The sequence below is a fragment of the Thermobia domestica genome, chromosome 14, assembly GCF_964235325.1.
Source record: "Thermobia domestica chromosome 14, izTheDome1.hap1.1, whole genome shotgun sequence".
In the NCBI taxonomy this organism is placed as follows: Eukaryota; Metazoa; Arthropoda; class Insecta; order Zygentoma; family Lepismatidae; genus Thermobia; species Thermobia domestica.
This window is the reverse complement of record NC_137467.1, coordinates 35,725,278-35,748,157: the sequence shown is the minus strand read 5'-3', so window position 1 is coordinate 35,748,157 and position 22,880 is coordinate 35,725,278. Positions and strand designations below refer to the sequence as shown.

The window sequence follows — 22,880 nt, the reverse complement described above, 5'->3', positions numbered from 1 at the left end:
ATAATGATCTTACCTTCCTCCAGACACTATTATGTTTGGACCTTGAATTTACCATGAAACCATTGCCTTCAGGAATCTTAGAAACACACAAATCTTGAGAGATAAGGTTGGTAACTACTCTTTACATCTCTTATACGGTACAGCTTCTATACACTATTCATACAGTATACGGTACAGCTTCTACACAATATTCATCTTATCTTCTTCTTTCAAAAAAAAAAAAAAAAAAATCGCAGCGAAATGATAGCTATTTCACAATAAGTTACTAGGTTTGGAAACACACCTGCTCGAAACACAGGTACCGTAGTGAGTTATCAAAATTGGCAGAAGGCAATTTTATATACACATCCGGGATAACAATGCTACCAACTTGAAATGTGCAAAATATAGCTACAGAACCAAATACCAATTCTTACATGTACCAATTTTAGCATGAATTCCAAATTGAAATATTGAATATAATATAATTCAAAGAAAGAGTAGTCACATAGATTGATTATTTTATATCTGTGGAATGAAACTTCAGAGGAACGATCATGTGGCATTTCACTATATTTGACCCAAAAGCCGTTGCTTGTAGGGAGCGTAAACCCATGGCCGATAGGTTAGTTCGGTGCTTGGTCTACCATGCAGTAACATGTTAGTCATATTTGATGTTTAATCTTCTAGTATAAAAATTACAGGATCCATGACCTGTAACAATTTCCATCGTTTCTTTGTGTAATTCTCTTTCGCCTTTCCTAATTTTAATAGTCGGAATGTATTATTTCAATTTTTCTTTTTATGGTTAATTTCCACCATGTTTTGCATTTTCTTTGATGATTGTTTTTAGGTATATTACTAATAGCAATTTTTAGAATTAATTCTTAAATGTTCACCTATTTCTTTTTAATCCAATTTTTTGTTACTTGTCCTAGTCAGCTAACCATTAACATTTAAGGAGGCTGGCGTTCTAAGAAATAGTAGCTCCTTCATCCAGGTAAATTGTTTCAGTGTATGTCTTATAGCTGGACACCGACCATGACACGCAAGGATATTTCTCCAATTGGAGCAAGAAAGAATTAATATTTCGGCATCACTTAGAGAAGCACTAGATAGATAGGATAAATTACATTCACGTTGAATTCTAAGAGATGAAAATTAATGCAAACAAATTGAATATAATAATGTGTGTCATGCTGAGACAGAGAAAGATGGACAGAACAACAAAATTTTAACTCTTAAGCATAGACAGTCTGGATTTCACTCCTGCCCCATTTTTCTGTTTGGGTTTTTCTTTTCCCTTACGCCAGAAATCGCTTTTAGAATCAATAGCGAACATAATTTACAATGCTTAATTCATTGAAAAGCAAACTGTAGGCGAAGGGAACGGAGAATATTTAGAATGAGTCTTACACGCTGTCCAAATAGAGGAACAATCTAAGGCGTATGTTCAAAACAGCCATATAACTACACACTGCCATATAGTTGCCCCCGGTCCCATTTCAATTTTTAATTTTATTTACGGTTTTTAGATGTCTATGGCTAAACATGTGGCTTCAGAAAGAAAACCTTAGATCTGTAGATCAAGATCAGGCAAAAGTTAATCCACAATCTCCAGAACTTACTGTTGCGTCTACATATATGTAGGATTAATCAAAGACTTGCATTGAGAAAAGAAATCTTTGATAGATTAGCTTTTAGAATCAATAGCGAACATAATTTACAATGCTTAATTCATTGATAAGCATTCTCAAGAATGCTTAATTCTTTGAGGATTAATCAAAGACTTGCATTGAGAAAAGCAATCTTTGATAGATTAGCTTTTCTCAATGCAAGTCTCTGATTAATCCTACATATATGTAGACGCAACAGTAAGTTCTGGAGATTGTGAATTAACTTTTGCCTGATCTTGATCTACAGATCTAAGGTTTTCTTTCTGAAGCCACATGTTTAGCCATAGACATCTAAAAACCGTAAATAAAATTAAAAATTGAAATGGAACCGGGGGCAACTATATGGCAGTGTGCAGTTATATGGCTGTTTTGAACATACGCCTTAGATTGTTCCTCTATTTGGACAGCGTGTAAGACTCATTCTAAATATTCTCCGTTCCCTTCGCCTACAGTTTGCTTTTCAATGAATTAAGCATTGTAAATTATGTTCGCTATTGATTCTAAAAGCGATTTCTGCCGTAAGGGAAAAGAAAAACCCAAACAGAAAAATGGGGCAGGAGTGAAATCCAGACTGTCTATGCTTAAGAGTTAAAATTTTGTTGTTCTGTCCATCTTTCTCTGTCTCAGCATGACACACATTATTATATTCAATTTGTTTGCATTAATTTTCATCTCTTAGAATTCAACGTGAATGTAATTTATCCTATCTATCTAGTGCTTCTCTAAGTGATGCCGAAATATTAATTCTTTCTTGCTCCAATTGGAGAAATATCCTTGCGTGTCATGGTCGGTGTCCAGCTATAAGACATACACTGAAACAATTTACCTGGATGAAGGAGCTACTATTTCTTAGAACGCCAGCCTCCTTAAATGTTAATGGTTAGCTGACTAGGACAAGTAACAAAAAATTGGATTAAAAAGAAATAGGTGAACATTTAAGAATTAATTCTAAAAATTGCTATTAGTAATGTACCTAAAAACAATCATCAAAGAAAATGCAAAACATGGTGAAAATAACCCTTAAAAGGAAAAATTGAAATAATACATTCCGACTATTAAAATTAGGAAAGGCGAAAGAGAATTACACAAAGAAACGATGGAAATTGTTACAGGTCATGGATCCTGTAATTTTTATACTAGAAGATTAAACATCAAATATGACTAACATGTTACTGCATGGTAGACCAAACGCCGAACTAACCTATCGGCCATGGGTTTACGCTCCCTACAAGCAACGGCTTTTGGGTCAAATATAGTGAAATGCCACATGATCGTTCTTCTGAAGTTTCATTCCACAGATATAAAATAATCAATCTATGTGACTACTCTTTCTTTGAATAATATTATATTCAATTTTTCAATTTGGAATTCATGCTAAAATTGGAACATGTAAGAATTGGTATTTGGTTCTGTAACTATATTTTGCACATTTCAAGTTGGTAAGATTGTTATCCTGGAGGTGTATATAAAATTGCCTTCTGCCAATTTTGATAACTCACTACGGTACCTGTGTTTCGAGCAGGTGTGTTTCCAAACCTAGTAACTTATTGTGAAATAGCTATCATTTCGCTGCGATTTTTTTTTTTTTTTTTGAAAGAAGAAGATAAGATGAATATTGTGTAGAAGCTGTACCGTATACTGTATGAATAGTGTATAGAAGCTGTACCGTATAAGAGATGTAAAGAGTAGTTACCAACCTTATCTCTCAAGATTTGTGTGTTTCTAAGATTCCTGAAGGCAATGGTTTCATGGTAAATTCAAGGTCCAAACATAATAATGTCTGGAGGAAGGTAAGATCATTATGTCGTTTCATTAAGTTTCTGGTTTCAAGTTTGTTAAAGTTTAGTTCTGCGCTTAAATACAATTACTATTGATGCGAATACAGTATATACTGGACATTTCTGACTGGGTATATACTATTCATTTCACTCCTTTTGCTTGTTTGGAAATAGTTCCGCAGCTGTGCTAATGATGGCACTAGGAAAGTAGTACCCAAATCATGTGCTGTTCTATCATGATATTATTGCCACCATGCATACAGTTTTGATATTTCGTGACTTTTCACGTCACCCTCAGTTAAAATATAAATTAGTTGTATAACAAATTGTTCATTACCATAAACAAGTAATAAAAATATAAATTAAATTACTTTGACGGTTCTCATATTACTTGGATACAAAATAGAAAATATCTATGTTGCAAGTGCTATGCTGCTACTTCCTAGTATCCTATGAGCTTTGAGCTCTCTGCGAGTGCTAATCGAACAAATGTCAAGCATGGAATATTTTGCTGGTAAATTATCATTATTTTGAGAACCTTTAATTTCAAAACTGACCTCGAAAATATCTCAGCCTTCCACTTTTTTTCGCCAACCTGTAATATTACTTGAAATGTGAAATTTAACTCGAATTTTTGAAGCTTCACTCGTAAACTTCCTGATTTTATATGGAATAGCTCAGCGTTTACATCTTTACGTGAAAAAATATGGAACTGTCCAAAAAGGCAGTATGAAGTATGATAAAAGCTATCAATACACACAAGTACTGACAAAATGGTAGAAAACTCATATCTTGGTGGAATTCAATCGAAAATAGTGTGAAAAAAAAACTTTTAAAAATTGAGAAAAGGTTCAAATTAAAGAAAGGGAAATATACGTGGAAACACAAAATAAATCAAAAAACGGATACACATGTAAACTATAAACCATTAGCTCCATAACCTTCCCGCCAGTCTTGGTTTCTTGTGCTCTCACGTTCCTGCACTTTCGATTGGATCATGGAATATATTCCCCCGTGTAACAAATATAATAAAAGTGGACAATAGTTTTTCTTAAAGCAGTTTATATCTTTCTCTCACAAAACCTTAGATTCATAGCCATCATCGTGCTTTCCTAATGTAAACCTGCAATCCAGAATGAAATTCAGCTTAGACACTGTAGTTTTCTATGCTACTAAAATATTTTGTTCGAAAGGCGGGATGTACTTAATAATTTCGTATTTACGATTATATTCCTAATCTGGACTGTACAGGGCTAATTTATAAATAAATAAATAACGCCTCGCTGGCACTTTATGAGTGCATCTCATAACCCAAAATGAAATTTGACTTAACATCGCTCTGAAATGAATTTAAATAATAATGATGATGTCAGGCTACAGGAGTTCTATATATAAGAACGAAAAGTCCATTATAAAATACAGTTCTCAAATGTACTGCGAGAACATTATCTGATAAAATGCTGCTGCCCCTTAACAAAAATTGAAACTAACGCTACTCGGAAATCGATTAGTAGTCATAATGACTACTTCCCTTTAGAGGAAAACTGAAAAGAAGAAGCCGACGTTGGGCACATTTTTAAAGGTACTAAGATTCTATTTTGTCAAAAAACATACTTTGCATAATTATTTTGTAATGATAAATCTATTCTTAACCTTCTATTCCAAAGCTTTTCTTAAATAAAAAATACAAAATCCTGCGGGGCTTGTATCTAGGGCTATTCTCACTTGACTACAATCTAAAAGCAGAGTAACAAAATTTACTTCACTCAAATAATAAAAAATTTCTTGACCTTAAATTACATTCTCTGCAACTAGAAGGAAAATAACTGGCAATAGGTGATAAATTTCGCAATATGTTTCAAATAGAATGGTTGGGAAATTTTTCAATGTTTGTACTTGGGTTATTCTTACATTCGTCTATATCAGCGTTTCCCAACCGGTGTGCCGTGAATGGGCTACTGGTGTGCCGCGAGGAATCGAAACAAAATTATTAATTTTATGGCAATCAAATTGCAAAACGTAGGGAAAAATGTATATTTGTATTTCACATTACTATGAACCTCTACTATGAATCTACAATTTTAAGTTTTATACAGGCCCGTATCCAGGGAAGTCTAGTGGACCGGGGCCCCTAAAATTTTCCACGGTAGGCTTGCAAATGAACTATAATATGGTAATGAACGATAATATTTTTGGATCTCCCCCCTAACTACAGCCGCCCCCTCCCCTAGATTTTTGGGCTGGCTACCGGCCTGGTTTTATACCGTGTTACTGTTCTGTACATTTTTAATGGTGAAAAAAATATTTTTTATCATTGTTATGACCATTATTGCTTTTTTATTGTTGCAGACTATTTCGTAACTGGAAAATTTAAAATATCGTTCAATCCTTTCGACAAATTGCCTACATTTGTGTTTTAAAAGCAAAAGAGATTTGTTTGTTCGTTCGTTATTTAGTGATCTTCCTTCTTAGTAAAAGGTAGGACACATTTTTTTAAAAAGAAAGCATATTTTTTAAAACTTGAGTCCAATATTTCATTGCAATTGTTTTCTATTTTTAAATTAGAATGAGAAATAAGCATAATGATTTATCACGGGAAAAAATCAGTGATCGAGCTTTTTTTTCTGTGACAAGGAGATTAACAATCACAGAGAAAACACCACTGTGTTTTATATTTACAAATAATAATATCTATAAGTGTGCCGCGAGAATCCCAGTGACACCCGTAGTGTGCCGCAAGTTGAAAAAGGTTGGGAACCGCTGGTCTATATTCTCTAATAGGATCTCAATTCATTTCACTCGCCTAAAAGGAATGAAACGGTCTCAAATTATACCATCCGCACAGTAGTAGCCGTTCTGATCACCACGTTTGAAACAAGTTTAATGCTACGATCAAAATTTCTTTCATTGTTTGTCAGTACGGACATTAATACTTCCTTCTTCATTTAAAAAAAAATACTCACGAGTTACTTGCCTCTTATACTAGGAATAGCAGTATGTCATATATACCTCTACGATAGGCTCAGAGCACCGCAAAAAAAAAATCGAATTGGAAAGCGCTTGAAATAGAACGAGTTGAAACTTTCTTTGTAGTTTCCAGCTAAAGATATTCTTACAAATTCCTAAATTGTTGGAAGGACAAACTCGTAATTTGTTACAGTTAACTACTAAAAATGAAAATAAATTATTTATTCCGTAAAGTTGGTTGTAGAATAGCTGCCGAGTAAAAGATACAAATCCGAAACAAGGAAATCCAGTCAGGAAAATATTTCCAATCCTTCTTCTTGAAATATTATCAAAGTTGTGGTTGGTAATAATACTTTTTCCGCTTCTCAACACAAAGTATATAATTTGAAATTGTCTTATCCGTAATAACTGAGGGAAACACATTTGTTGCTATATGATACAATATAAAACATACAATTATATCTGTAGATAACAGAAACTAAAATCATCCATTTCTTATATTTTTTACCTACTCTAAATTTTGAACTCTCATGTACGCGCTCTGAGGGACTAAGTTGGAGTTGTTTCACTTCAAATCACATTATCGATACCCGATGAGTGAAATAATTAGTTATCATTTTCTACAATCTAGGAACGGATAATAATATCCTAGGTAAGAACTATACAATTATACCCAATCGTATTATTTGTAACATGTTTAGAATGTGGATCTATTAATGGCGTGCGTTCTGCTTTTCACCATAGGGGATATAATTTGAAATCACACCATTTAAAAGACAAGTGAAATGACTAAAATTTTCGAGGGCCTTACAGAAAGAATGGGCCTAGATATGAATCAAACAATTTCTTACTTTTTTATTTGAGACCCTGAATATTCCAGGGTTTTCTTCCTGGCCTATAAAATCCCGGGAAGGAATTTATTTCTATTTCTTTATTTTATCTTCCAGATTATAAGAACAATATGACTAATTACTTTACTTTGATATATTATGACTTACTTCTAGGTTTTAAAGAATTTGGTCGTTCAAAAATTTCAAATCATTTGACTGTACTTTATATAACAAATAATATAATTTTCTTAAGTTTCATTTCCATTTGAACTAAAAAGTAGGGTAATTGTTTAGTATAGGGGCCAAAAACTAGCAAAACGTAGGACAATTTACGGAACAAAAGAGTTGATAGTGATGTTCAAGTACTCAAGAAAGTATCGAACACAATTTTTTAGGGCAGTAGGGGAATTGCACAAAGCGTAAGTGTAAGAGGAAGTGTTTTGTGCGAAAAAAGGAAGTGAAAAAAATGAAATCTTTGAGTTTTACGTCCCACAGTTATGCCGGTTAGGCTAAAGAAGACGGTGATGATGAGTAATGAATGAAATGGTGAAATGAAGAAAGTGGGAGGAAACGGGAGAACCCCGAGAAAACCCACGCACACGGTGTTTGTCCACCACAAAGTTCACTTGGCGGGGGCTGTGATCGAACCCGGGACCCCTATCACCAGAGGTGAACGCTCTACCACTGAGCCACCGCGGCCCCAGAAAAGGAAGTGAATTGCTGGCAACGAAGATAGAAAACAAAGAGCCCTGCGGGGCTCTATCCCGACTACACTCGCTAACGCTCGCTCGGCAATGCCGTCTGAATTTAATGTTGGTAACGTATTTTAACATATGAAGCCATAAAGCAACCGCATCAGAATAGAATATCGCAAAAAGTAGGCGCATATGAAGGTCCAGCAAAGATAAACAATAGCCAAAATAGCAAAGTACTGATTTACAAATGACGAAAAAAGAACCATTTTTAAAGTAATTTAGAATTACGTAGAAATTGAGATGTAGCACTATTAATAAACCCTGAAACACTGTTAGTAATAGACGTCTGTCTGTCTCCTGTCTCTGGCTTGAATTTTTGAAGAGGTATGCGGATTTCACTTACATGTGAATTGAAGCATGACATTTCGAGAAATGGGCAGGAAGAAAGGTCGTGTGGCAACATTACATGCTAAATTATAGATAAGAATTTTTCTTGCAAATATTGTGAACATACATATTTATGCCTAAATGTTGACAAAATTGTGGGACATGTGTCTTCTGGCAGTTACCCAATCTAATTTGTTTATAACATGTAAAATTTAATGTTTATATCAGTAGTAGAGTCAAGTTTAGAAAATCCTCTTCATGTAAATTTAAACTTTTTAGCGGTTTAAAAGTATGTGGACTTACTATACCATTTTTGAAACATATTTTCTTTCGTAGAACATATTGTAAATAAATATCCATTTATGCATACTTAAAATAAAATAACATAGTTCAGAATATACATTTTAAAGATTCCTCTGGGGACAACTGTAATAATATACTGTGATATACAAACGATTTTAACTTTGAACTGATATATAGAAATAGAATGCATTTTTATTTGTGATTGTTCATAAATTCTAATTTTTGGGAATCTTCCCGGGAATATTCCAGAAAAATATCTTCCCGGGAATTTGCCCATCACTAGTCTTGTCATGTTCTCGTCATAGAACAGTTTGTGCATGTGGATAAAGCCTTCGCCGTTGTTCGAATTGCTAGCGCGTGCCATTGGTGCACGTGGTCCCGAGTTCGATTCCCGATGTAAAAGGGCTAAAAATTAATTTTACAATCAGTTACATTAATTAATTACCCGTCATCAGTGCAGCGCAGTATAAACCCCACCATGTTGATACTTTTAGCCATGCATAAAAAAGTTGTAGCTATGTAACAGATATTTGGCAGAAGTTACGTGAATGATTAAAAAAAATATGCCACCTTCTCACTTTCTTTCTTACTGGCATGAATTTTAACCTTTATCCTGATTTGAAATATTATTTTAGTACTAGGCACTGCTGTAATTTGTTCGTTTTCGAGCCAATATTGTATGTTTCAGCCAGTATAAGATTTCACCATTCCGACATTTACGTTGGTTATTTCACACATTCCGCTAATACCATATCAGTTGTTCATAAACACAGATATTTTACGAATTTTTTAACTTTTTGAACTTCTTCATTATAGTTACCTTAGTGTAAACATAATGTACGGCCGGTATTGTATATGTTGGTGATTCTACCTACCTGTACAATTGTGTAGGTCAGTGCTGAAAGAGTTAAAGATGGTTATTAACAATCAGGAAAAAGACGTTAAATTTTGAATAACTTACGTAGCGTGAGATGAACGGAAAGAAATTTTACGTGCTATATATTTAGTTAACATTTACAATAAAAAACATCACATTTTTGCACAAATAATGAAATCGATATGTTTACGATAGGCGGGTCACGTCGCTTGCGTCACTAATATGCTTGTGAACTGTAAAACTTTTGTGGAATTTTGGTGTGTCAAAAACGAAAAGATAATATTATAGGATACGATACTCTAAGAATGGGCTATAATGATCGAAGTTGGCATGGTTTAGTGTAGGATGATACCCAGTCGAGAAGTTAAATTTATAAGGTGTGGGACTTCGGGTTTGGTTAATCACTGGGTGACTGAGTTTCGTATATTCTTGAATGTATACTAAAATTTAAAGTGAAATATATATTTTACTTTTTAAGCTATTACTTCTAAAATTACACATTGAAAATTACTATGAAAATTTCAAATGAAGGTCACGTTTCTTGCAATTGAGTTACTCCTTCATTCACAATTTCACGAACGTATGTTCAGTATGTTGTACTTTCTTGTAACCAGCGAAACAAACACCTGATCACGAGGGTGCTATCTCTGCAACAAAGTGTGCAGAAAACCAACGCTTAACTTCAACTTTGAAATTTCACAGATAGTACAGTAAATACAACCAGAACCAAGTTTATGCTTATTGTCCCTGGTTCAGGATTTGTGCAGGAACTTGATTTTAACTCGTACTTTATTGAGATGCGGACTAGTTTCAACACGCATTTATGCAAAAAAAAAAAAAAAAAAAAAACATATTTTGACTGAATTAGTATAAACAAAATGTATACTTTCTTCGAAATGCGATGGTAAAGTCGGGAAAAGTTTTTCTTGAAAATTTATTTCATATGTTAATTATTATTTTTATTTTGTTGTTTTTACGTTGTAAGTGTTTATAAATGTCCAGTGTTCGTTACAACATTAGTCATATAGTATTACGTAATTCTATTCCTCCACGTGTGTTTAAAGAAGGTATATTATGTATGATGCCGTTAAAGGTACGTAGATATACTTAATGAAGAGTGTCCGTAAGTGTTCTTCCCTGAGTATTGTATTGTAGTAAGGCGAGAATAAAACAGGAAATATTACTGTGAATTATCGAGAAAAAAAATAGTGATTCTTCGATATTTTTTCCCAGGAAGTAGGTAGATATACTTCTCCATATAAGTAAATTGCTCCATATAAGTAAAGAAGAACGTTCGGAAATGAAAAAGGCGTTGTTTGAATGAGAAATGATGAAAATACTTTGTTTCGCAGTATTTATTTAAGTCGTATATAACAAGCCTTTTTGCTGTTTTTGGCGTTGCTCTTGTTAAAACATCTAAAGAAGTCTATAAGTTGATTTGAAGTTTACAGCTTAATTTCACAACATCCCCTTGAAAACGTAGTTTTTCTACATTTTTTTATGCTAGCAAAATTGTTATCACTTGAGTGCATCAGACAAAGCCTGATAAATTTCTGTACATTGCACATTCATTTTATATCATATGGTAAATTTATGTATTATGAAATCTACGCAAAATTGTCCGTTTTCATCTCGTAAGTCGTAGATAACATGCTCACTGGTATAGAGTAAAGATTTTTCATGATAAATTTCACCTCCCTAGCATAATCCACTCATCAGATACTCTGCTTTTAGCGTAAGATTTATAGCTTTTCTCTTATTCGTAGGATGTTCATTCTAGAGACAGTAACGTAAGAAAAGATAAAAAGTTTTCTAAATGAGATACATCATACATGTCTGGCTAATTCCAGACATTTAAAATTTAATTTCAATCGATTCAGCCATTTCTGTAGTTAATACCAGATTAGGTTGATGTCAATTTTTTTGTACTGAGTTATAATATGCAGATTGTTCGTCTTCTCACTCTTGAATGTTGTAATTCCGAGAACACTGCTGCTCACTACACTTTTTTAAAAGTAAAAAAGCTATTTTGCCAACTGTCCTTTCTTCAACAGGAGAGACCAATTAGATTATAAGAGTTGACGTACGAATCCCCTTCCCGTCTTTATGATTCCCATTTGAATGAACGTAACGTAACAAAATGCCACTTAAATGTAGACGCTGAACATATTAAAATATTTATTTCAAATAGTTCAGCTGCCTGTATTTTATAATGTGATGCATAACATATTTCTTCAATTTTTCGGTATTCAGAGTGTAGCATTTATCTTCGTACGCTCTTTTTATTTTTAAAGTGAAAAACAATAACGACTTGAGTGTTTCACGATGCTAATAACACTCGAGAGGCATCGTTTGCAAAAACCCTGTAATAGCAAGATTCCAAACCCAATATATATTTCGATTTGTGCGAATGACATTACACCAGGTTATGATAAATTTAAATTCTATCTTTAGACCACAAAGATAAAAGCACTAGTAATAATCTACAATTAACGAAGGTTTTAATGGTTGTCCACATTACCTTAACGTGGAATTCTGGAATCGTTATATCATGTATTTCAAATAAGTAAATAAAAATTACAAGAAATTGAAAACTCTATGCTTCTCAAAAGTAATTATTTAATAAGAATTTATCTGATGTAACTACGTAGCTACATATCAATATACGCAAAATTTTACTATCTCAAGGTATCAGCCAATATAAAATCGCAACTAGAAATTTGTATACTTAAGGAAATCACGTACCTTGTGCAAAATTTTAAAAGTTGTTATATCGTCCCTTTGTTTCTTTGTTGTTATACTGACAGTTTTTTGTAGCTGCAATTGCAACAAGTTCTTCCGAATTTTATATTTTCTGACACAAAAAGTAATGATATATAATTAATGTTAGTGACAATGGGTCTCTATTTTCACTTATAATAATGAAATGTTTATTCCACATAGCACAAAATAAGTATTTTGGTATGTACCAGGTTAACTCTGATATCGTATATATCGTGACGGACATAAGTCTTTGACCAGGTAATAGCGACTGCTTTGAAACAAATGCAACTTATGAGAATTAGGTCTTTCATATCTCTATTTTCATGTGCACAAGAAACATACTTCTGGGTCATGATCGCAGTGGTTCATGGTGAGTGGTGGGTCGTAGTGTGTCATGGTGGTGGTGGGTCGCAGTGGGTGATATGCTGTTGACCCACGACCGACTGACCAACCGATTCAATAAACAACTCCATCTCTGGCACTTCCCGGAATAACCGTACAGATTTTTTAGAAGTTCCAAACAATACGTAATGGTTACATTTTAGGTTAAGATATTGCTAGTCTCCTGTTTCATCTTTGAATAGAATTGCGATTCGCCGTGGCTTTTTTCTACATTTTTTTTTTCGTGAGAAAACGTTAATGAGCAATAGAAAATACAACTTTTTCGATTCGGATCGGTTTGGGTTAGCAGCTTGAAAATAAAATCCTTTAATGTCCAACGATTATGCCTGTTAGGTTAAGGAAGACTATGATTAAAACAAGTGAATTATGATGGACGAAATGGTGAAAAGAGGAAGTGGAAGTATCCCGAGAAAACCCACGGGCACGATGTCAGTCTCAACCTTGCTTGCTTTGGGAACGAACCAAGCACCCCCCACATCAGATGGTTTATTAGACGGGGTCTCACTTTCGATTCCCGATGGGAAAGCCTTTTAAATATTAAATGTCCTCGATGTATCTGTGTTCGTGTCAAGGTCGTTCAAGGTTATTGGAAACACCTGTAAAACAAGAATAACCGAATATAATAGAGATCAGTTACTGAGATACTTTGGGTCTTTTTTTAAATCTAATTTTGAATTCACTGGACTACACTATGTTATCTTGACCAAAATCAGTGATTAATGATTAATAAAAAATATGAATCGTAAACGTTTGCAATTCGCTACATAGCAACTCTTACACAAAAGAGCAATTCGCTACACACCAACTCTTACATGAAAGAGCAATTCGCAACTCTTACTTAAAAGAGCGGTCTTAGGGTAGTGACTTGATCATTCGCTTTGTGTGTTAGGGTTCCGCGGTTCGATTCTCTCTGAGGATATTCAGAAAAAAAATATAATTTAGAATGTTAATATTTCTGATGTATAATAAAATGAAGAATTGTCAATTTCTCTTGTTCTTACAAGTTAGAGTTGAAACGACTTCTTTCACAGGGAAAACTAATTACATGACGTCACAATCTTGATTCCTACTGTCTGAAAACTTCGCTTATTTCGAAAACAATTCATGAATACAAATTGGTCATCCTTCAGGCCTATGAGTCATACAATTGCCTGAATTGTTACTAACTGTTCTTTTACTCTTACTAGAAACAATAATAATGTTTCCCTTCTCCATTTTCAACACGTTCCATATATTCGTTCAAGAAAAATTGATAAATAGTAACTATTGTTTTTTGTATGTTTTGATGATATTTCAATATAATCGCAACCATAATCCAACGTCTTTTACCCAAATAAAGGTGTTACTTCGAAAGGGTATCGTGATGAAGACAAATCCTACTTAGTTTCTGTTAAGGCATCCGAAGTTTCGAATTTCATATTGTCCAGTAGCTGATACCTTTTTCCTCTCTTTCCAAAGTATCTCTTATAACTCAATTCCTCCTTATAGAGTGTCCAAAGAATTTATTTTCATTTTCGTAATTTCAGTGTGCTTATTTGCATTGCAGTAGGACGCAATATTGAGGTATCAAATATTCAGTAATAATAATAATATAGATAAGAAATTCCGTACGAGGACACATTGTATTAAGCCTGTAAAATCGCCCGTAGCGTTAGCCAGAAGTTACAGTATAGTCGGGATTAAAGAGAAGTGTCAGGACCATCAGGGCATACCATTTCAATACGTCCCTACAACTAGCTAAATGTTATAACGGAAAGTTTCGAGACAAATTTCGTGTAGAAAGTAGGGATTCTGAATTCACAGGAATCGTAAGAAAATTTGTTTTTAAGTAATGGTTATGCCGGCTAAGCTACAGAAGACGTCGATGATGAGAACGAAAGAAATATTCGAATAAAGAAAGTGGGAGGAAGCGGATCACGGAGAAAACCGAAACACACTGTGTTTGTTCAGCACAATACTCACTAGGCGGGAGTTGGGTGAAAAAGGTTGAACCATTAAATTTACACTTCAGTAATAATAATAATAATAATAATAATAAAAATATTAATGGTACTAAAAGTTTTAAAGTTGCTCTAAAACTTGGCAAAACTAACTTAAACGTAGAGGTTTCGGGGAAGGGGTTCCGTACCTTCGTGAGACATTTCTGCAGGTACTCAAATTTAATCGCAAATTTTCCGCTAAAGTTTCCTGTAGAAAATATTCTATTGTACGTTTTCAGGAAACTAACTGAAATAAAAAGAACTGAATATCATTGAACACTAAGGGTTATAATAAACTAACATGTGCAGTTTGCAGATGTAATTCTATAAGCTTTGCTACAAAAATACATACACAGACCATAATTTAGTGTGCACTGAAATACAAGGTAACAAAATAATATATAAGATTCAGTCTACAGAGCAATTGTTACCTAAAGAGTAGAATATACTCTTTCGAGAATCGAGATGAGACGAGCAATGTTTACGATACTTTTCGTCTCGTGTCGATTCTCATCTCCAAAGCGTGACGATATTGTGAGTTACCCTTGTCCCGTCTCCAATTAAAATGTTAAGCCTCATCCCGATTTTGTTCGGTATGTTTTAGAATCGAGATGAGAAATTCCCATTTTAATGGGCAACATTACACAAAACCGAAATATTTTTTTTTGCTAATGTCACGTTCTGGTTGATGGTATGACCTGTGAGATAATAAGTTTTTATTGTTTAAATATTTCACGAGATAATTATTATTATTACTAGTATTATTCCTGAAAATTTGATAGTTCAAGTATTGAAACAAACGAGTATTCAAATATTTGAATGCGATAAAACGTCTGTCATTGCCGATCAATCGCAATCAAAATTCCTAAAGTAGAGAAAAAAAGTTGCTGGATGTGTATTTGGTGGTAGAACCTCCAGATTACTGGTCAAGCGTCTAGACCACTGAACCACAAACACTACGCTGTAAACGATTCGTCTCTAGTCTGGTTACGTTAAGTCTCTCTGCCTCAGCTTGTAAAGTTCTATGTTACTTTTTTTTCGTTTCGAAACGTCTTTTATTTTCCTCTTATGATGATATAAGTGAATAATCTTCGGTACAGTTTATGATAAGTTGAGTTGTTCTTAAACCTTTGGTTCCCAACTTTGTTTTTTCTTCACACGAAACTACAGATATGACAGATTTAATTCTAATACTCTCCATTTGTTTTAAAGGAGTCGCCATTACATGATCAAAGACTTATGACCGCCACGACATAAATGATTGTTCAATTTGATATAATGAAAAAAACTACAGCCTCTTATTTTGAAAGTAGAGAAATATGGAGACTTCTCAGTGGTACACCATTTCATATTTCTACAATGTTTCATGGAATAAAAAATTAAGCTTAATTTTATCATGGAATATAGCGAATGATTACTTTTTTTTGCTACTTAATCATTATCTCCAATCACATTTCGTTGTTTATTGAATATGTTACAGGCCCGATAACGTATTTGCTTCCCACGGAGAAGAGAATACGTTTATTATATTAAAGAAAGCCATTTCTCATTCAGATGAGGAATCTCATACTTCGACGCAGTTTGGCAAAGGATTTCATCCATCACGTTTGTCAAGACATATGCTGACACAGGAAAATGAAAAGCGTCATACGTACCAAAACAGTGATAAACGCTTTAATCAAAGTTCAATTTTGTCAAGCGGTAAGTCAGTTCATACAGGTGAGAAATCCCACATCAGCGGAGTATGTGGAAAGGAATTTCGTGTATGCTCAAGTTTGGCTAAGCACATGTTAATCCAGACTGGAGAAAAATCTCACACTTGCCAAGAATGTGCTAAAGGATTTAGTGTACGTTCAAGTTTGGTTAAACACATGTTAATCCAGACTGGAGAAAAACCTTACACATGCCAACAGTGTGGTAAGGCATTTAATCGACGTTCAAATTTATCTACACACATGCTAATCCACACAGGAGAAAAACATCACACTTGCCAAGAGTGTGGTAAGGCATTTAATCGACGTTCAAATTTGGCAACACACATGTTAATCCATACAGGAGAAAAACATCACACTTGCCAAGAGTGTAGTAAGTCATTTAATCAACGTTCAAATTTGGCTACACACATGCTAATCCACACAGGAGAAAAACATCACATTTGCCAAGAGTGTAGTAAGGCATTTAATCAACGTTCAAATTTGGCTACACACATGGTAATCCACACAGGAGAAAAACATTACACTTGCCAAGAGTGTTGTAAGGCATTTACTCGACGTTCAAATTTGGCTAGACACATGTTAATCCACACAGGACAATAATCACAAGTGCGGGAGTGTAGGAAAGGATTTACTGGCAGTTCATATTTGCCAAATGGCAATATTAAAACACACATTTCAATAATCTAAAACATGCAAATGGTGGTGAATAGGATTTAGTTTGGAATCAGCTTTGGCAAGACATGTAACTAGACATAGGATATAGAAAGGGATTTGACGCACTCACAAGATGTTAAGTCAAGTTTTGAGAAAAAATCTTAAATTCACGATAAATATCGTACAAAACAGGCACCTTCCTCATCAGCTACAAGTGTATATCCAGCGGATAAACATGTTACAAGTCTATTCCAACACTAGGGCCTTCTGGACCATCTGCGATTTGGCCGCATCTTGCTGGCCGATACATAGTTGCGCAGGTCCGTTTTCACCGCATATATTTATATTTCACAAGATATTTTTTCATGCTCATTGACGGAAACTGGGCAAATTGGAGAAAAGTAGCGGTCAAAAATCAAGTCGTCCTCCCTTCCACATGAGTTAAATTGATCAGACCAACTTCACGCAAAAATCGTATTAAGGTTGTATGTGTCAAAAGAAGACTCACTAATAATAGTCAACATGATTTCACTCCAGTTGTTAACGTCTTTGATTTTAAAGCGACTTTAACGACATTCTTATCTAAAGTGTTAATGACGTTAACGGAATTCGTGGTGTATGTTCGGAAAGAGTTTGTGTACCAAAACTTCGGTACACAGTATCTTCAACTCTTTTTCGCTCACTGTAGTTTCTGAAGCGCAGGATGATGATGTGAAGTGAATGTGCATGTGGGTTGTTAAAAGTAAAGTTCGTAGCTATGTTTCGTATTCTCTACCTATTCTTTATTGTGTACTCAGAAGTTGTTGAGTATACTGACTTACCAACTTTTCACTCGTTTTATAAGAAAAGTTGTTAAGTCAGCTTTTAAACTTTATTCAAAACCGTTGTTTACCTTATAAGTATCTGGTACTGTAAGACATCGCATACCTGTCAAAACGAACCAGCACACAATTTTAGATCATTGAATTGATATATCGCTATTACAACATATTTCTGTAAAATTTAAAGCGTGATCCTGTAAAATCTAGCAATAATGAGTTAGCAACTTCTGATTCTAGTGCGTCATTTAATTCGCGTTCAAGCTTGGCAAGACAAATTTTAATATACACAAGTGGAAAACTTTACACATACGACGACTCTAGAAAAGTATTTGGTGTAAAAGTTTGGCAGGACATTTTAATACAGAGATGAAAATCTCACACGCATGAGAACACACAGTTGAAAAGATATATATATATATATATATATGGAGCTCACATTTTGCAATACATATGTTAAAACACACAGGAGAAAACATATTATTAAAAAAAAGTGTTGTAAGTGTGTAGAAATAACTTAATTAACCCTTTCCGGATCCTATGGTACTATTTGAGCATGAGAACACACAGTTGAAAAGATATATATATATATATATGGAGCTCACATTTTGCAATTCATATGTTAAAACACACAGGAGAAAACATATTATTAAAAAAAAGTGTTGTAAGTGTGTAGAAATAACTTAATTAACCCTTTCCGGATCCTATGGTACAATTTTCTACCATACGCGTTTTTCATGGTACATTGCGTTATTTCTCTTCTATTTGAGCTTTTTCGGCCGGTTTTTTTTTCCAAGTCCAGAGGCCTTGTAGAAGACATTACATATGGTTTCAGACCGTCCTGCGGCCAGACATAGTAGGTGATGACGTCATAAGACAAAAATTTCTTTTCTCATTTTCTCAGCCTATGTTCAATATTTTTTGGCAGGCTTATTTTTCTACGTAGAAGATTGAAATTTTGCAAAAACATTCAGCCCACCGAGTAGTATTTACCAGATTTTTTGTTCCGATGTCAGTGCTAAAACAGGGGGGAACCAGAGGGGCAAAGGGGAAAAAAGGGATGTTTTCCCCAAAAATCCCGTTTTTCGTCATTTTCCCGCCTTACATACATGATAGGACCACGTGAGTCACACCGTCTGAAAGGCAGTTCTGTTCTGAAGAGAATGATGGGCGAAACATGACCCTAGGGTAATTAGGGATGTCTCAGGAAATTTTTTCCGTGAAATTATGGTGTTTTGCGGTCATTTTGGGTATGGTGGGAATTTCAGATAAAATTTGTCCCGCCCTTACTATTCAAGATAGAAACTTGAAATTTGGTACACACATTTAGTTTACCAAGTACTACTCATCAGATTTTTTGAAGGTCTCTACGTTCACACAGGGGGGCCCAAAGTTGGACAAAAAAATTTTCCCATCAAAATTTTCCGTTTGATATCAATTTTCTCTCTCCTTGCATGTGGTATGGACATGAACGAGATACCATTTGAAAGCGTGCTCTATTCTGAAGAGAATGACGTATGAACCATGATCCTAGGATAAATAGTGACGATGCAGTAGCTGCGTGACTGAAAGTCTAAAAAATAGCCCAAAATACCAGGATCCGGAAAGGGTTAAGGTTTATATTTTGCAACAGATATATTAATACAGATGGGGAGGATCTGCTCGTGTGAAGACTATGAAGAATGGTATAATCGAAGTGCAATTTTTGGGGAAACATGCTATCTCATACAGGTAAAAGGTGGCTATGCGAATTGTGGAAACCGTTTACATGAAGTCCACATTTTGTTAGTAAAAAGATATTGTAAGATATGTGAAACGATTTACTGAAAAATAATGTTTGTACATAAAATGGTATTGTCAAGTTACACACGTGATAAAATATACAAATGCGAAACATCTTAGTTGTCAAAAGTTCGCGATAAAATTCGTTAAATATCTCGTTCCTTACCTTGATCCGCTCACGTACTGCCAATTCACGTTTCCGCTCGCAACGACGTCAATTCGGCCGTAATCGATTAATCACATTTTCCAGCACTGTGCGTGATGCAAAGTGTATGTTTTGGCGCATTTAGGTTTAGTAAATTAAGACAAATCATTGTTGACCAAAAGTATACTTTTAATTTAAATTAAATTACAACACTGCTAAATATGAGTGAACACACTGAACAAAACACAATAAAACAGAATATAACCTAATCAACATCCATGTCACTGAGCTAGCTGTGATAATGTTGATATTTACTGCAGGGAGCAGTAATCATTGAGTGCTTCTTGCACATGTGTTTCCACAATATGTAGATTCAAAACAGGTTCAAAGTTAATCTACATCCACGTCACTGCCGTCTTTCTGAGATTGCTGGCATGCATTGAAAGTAGTAGTAATTGTTGACTGCCTCCTGAACACGTTTTTCCCACAATCATTACATTCAAGGCAAGTTCTGTTTTCTCTTCACCCGAAGATGTAGCAAATATCTCTTCGGATTGGTTAGACCGGATCATCATCTGTAGATTGATTTCTGTATAATGCCAAGAACAGCAGCTTTTTTTTTTTTTTTTTTTTTTTTTTTTTTTTTTTTTTAAATTGAGATTTCAGAACGAGCTTTCAGGTTTTCATTTATTAGTTCTAATGCTAACTCATACAGATATGGTCTCCTTTTATTATTTTTGATGTTAGGGAGGTTAAAAATGAAACAGCGACTGAAAAATAATGAAAGTTTTACTTACATTTTATGTAAATAGGAAACAAAGAAAAATCACGTTTTGGCTCTCTCTGACGGCAGATGGGCCGTCCACCCTCCAATACCAACTTTAGTATTGTACTGAACCGGAAGTAATGTCTTTGATAATTTTCTCGTACAGGAGTGATATGTTTCAGAGTAGCGAGATATTGCTTTAGAATAACACATAACTTTCTAATTCAGATTTATAAATGGGAGAGAAACATGTTGTTTTCCAAAAAGAGGTTTTCTTGAAACATCCATAAATATGAGCGAAAGTGGAATAGAAATAATAGATGACGTCGAACGCAGAAAGGTTTAGCTTATATTGACCTGGCCAGAGGTTCTCAGGCAGGAGAGAAAATAAAAGTAACTCATCCTCTGGAGGAGTGATAGATAAATGAGATAAAGTGGACGAGCAAGCGGATTGAACAGGGAAGTATGTTGATTATGCAGTTTAGAATTTATTACAAAATAATTCATTAAAATTTTCTGTTCTTCCCTCAACCTCTGCACCTCTTGCATCATTGTACATTACAAGAGGTATCCTAGAAGTTTTAGACCTAAGACCAAAATTGTTTAATGTTGTTGATGCTGGTGTCTGATTTTTTTTTAAATATAGTCTAGGTATTTGCTGCATCTCAATAGCTTTTTTATATGAAGTTCTATATCAAAAAATTCTTTTAAAGATATGTGTTCATTTGGAAATGCATACCACAGTTCCCAAAGCTTTTTCTTATTTCGGAATGTGTGGCGACTCGGTTCGCCGTGCCTTGTTGGAGATTTCATTGTTTTTACTTTTTTGAACAGTACAATGTGTTTATTGTTGCATTAAAAACGTCGGAGAAAGAACCCATTGTCTCGTCTATTGTTCCAACTAGTAAAAGTGTTCACTGTAACACCATAGTACTTTAAAAATTTCATCCTAAGGCGCCTACTTCAGGCAGACTTAAACTTTCTTTTTGAGTCGGATTGCTGGCTTCTGGGATTGGGAGTAAGACATGGAACGGGGAAATCGCGGTCTGGGAGAAGCAACTCTTTATATGAAATGACACATTCTGTCGGAAAAATAGAGATGACATAACCTAAGCTGTTATTTTTACGCGCGTTATGAACATTGTATTATCCCAAATCGAGTCCTTGAATAGAATTGTCGACAAAGGGATGTCATTTGTGTCTGATGTTATCCCATGTTTACAGTTGATCGATATCTAAGCCCAAGTTATAGTCACCAAAATGAGCAACTGTGTTACCCTGTGATGGCAACCCGAAGTGATTCGTGGCATGTTTCAAGTAAACTTTGAGGACTGTTTCCATATGGTCTGCAGAAACACCCGACGAAGTTTGTGTTTTTGGACAGACCTCAGCTCAAATAATTGCACACTCACGTACGAGATGATTCTGTGCTCTGCTGCCCCATTTATTTTAAAAGTACGAACACTTCGCCCCTATGGTCTTGCGGTCGTTTATCTATTTAGAGAATTGGTTGAGAAACGGCATTCCACTGTTCCTTACCGATTCTTTCAAACATGTTTCACTCACCACTAAACAGCCATATTCCAGCAACAAACTAATATTCATAGTACAATTCGTAAAATTGTTTTTAACGCTTTGTGTATTTTGGTATTATGCTTTAAACGTGGTTTTCTGTTCACTGCGCTTTTGATCAGCATTCTTCTGTACATCACCACATTAAACAGAGAATATGGAGCACCTCATTTGGCACGCTTCTCTAGCGTGCGATCACGTTGCCCAAGTCACTCTCACTCTTTTCTTGGCATCTGTGTTGAACATTGTAAATTATATTAATTGAGTGTTATGTAGCAATAAGAATTAACGGTATTTTACTGCATTTCCAGCCGTAAGCTTACTACTGGATTCACAATGGAAATGATAAAGCACAGAGAAAGCACAAATATTTTTCCCGAAACAGGAGCACGAACTTTAACTTTTCTACAATTTGATGCCATCTTTTTGAACTTTATTCATAGACGATCCTAAGTACATTGAAAGTTTTCTTAGTGCCGAACACAGATTTCCGGTGTGGATAACCGCATCATCCAAAATCTATCAAAAACTTTTGATCTTCTAACCGTAAGTTTTCCACATAGGTTTCCTTGTCCGATTACGTAGCCCCACTCTGGAGCTATACCAACGCATAACTTTCCCCATATACAGTACTATATCGAAAAACAATCTAACCTATATCAACAAACGCTTCCAAACTCAGCATCCTTTATTGATGCAGTATCTAGTATCTCACTTTAGACCCCACACCAAATCGCTATTAGCATATCCCTTGTCCCTAATGTTTACGCTCTGTCAGTACACTTTACTCTC

The 22,880-nt window shown here is 34.7% G+C and overlaps 1 protein-coding gene across 1 annotated transcript in view; it reads left to right on the top strand.

The window, feature by feature from the left end:
* LOC145669628 (uncharacterized) overlaps window positions 1–20,357 on the top strand; it is a 36,447-nt gene extending 16,090 nt beyond the window's left edge. The window contains exon 2 of the mRNA XM_081737865.1: window positions 16,117–20,357. Coding sequence (XP_081593991.1) covers window positions 16,117–16,951 — 835 coding nt within the window. The 3' untranslated portion in view covers window positions 16,952–20,357. The remainder of the gene's footprint in view (window positions 1–16,116) is intronic.
* Window positions 20,358–22,880: the final 2,523 nt, after the last annotated feature.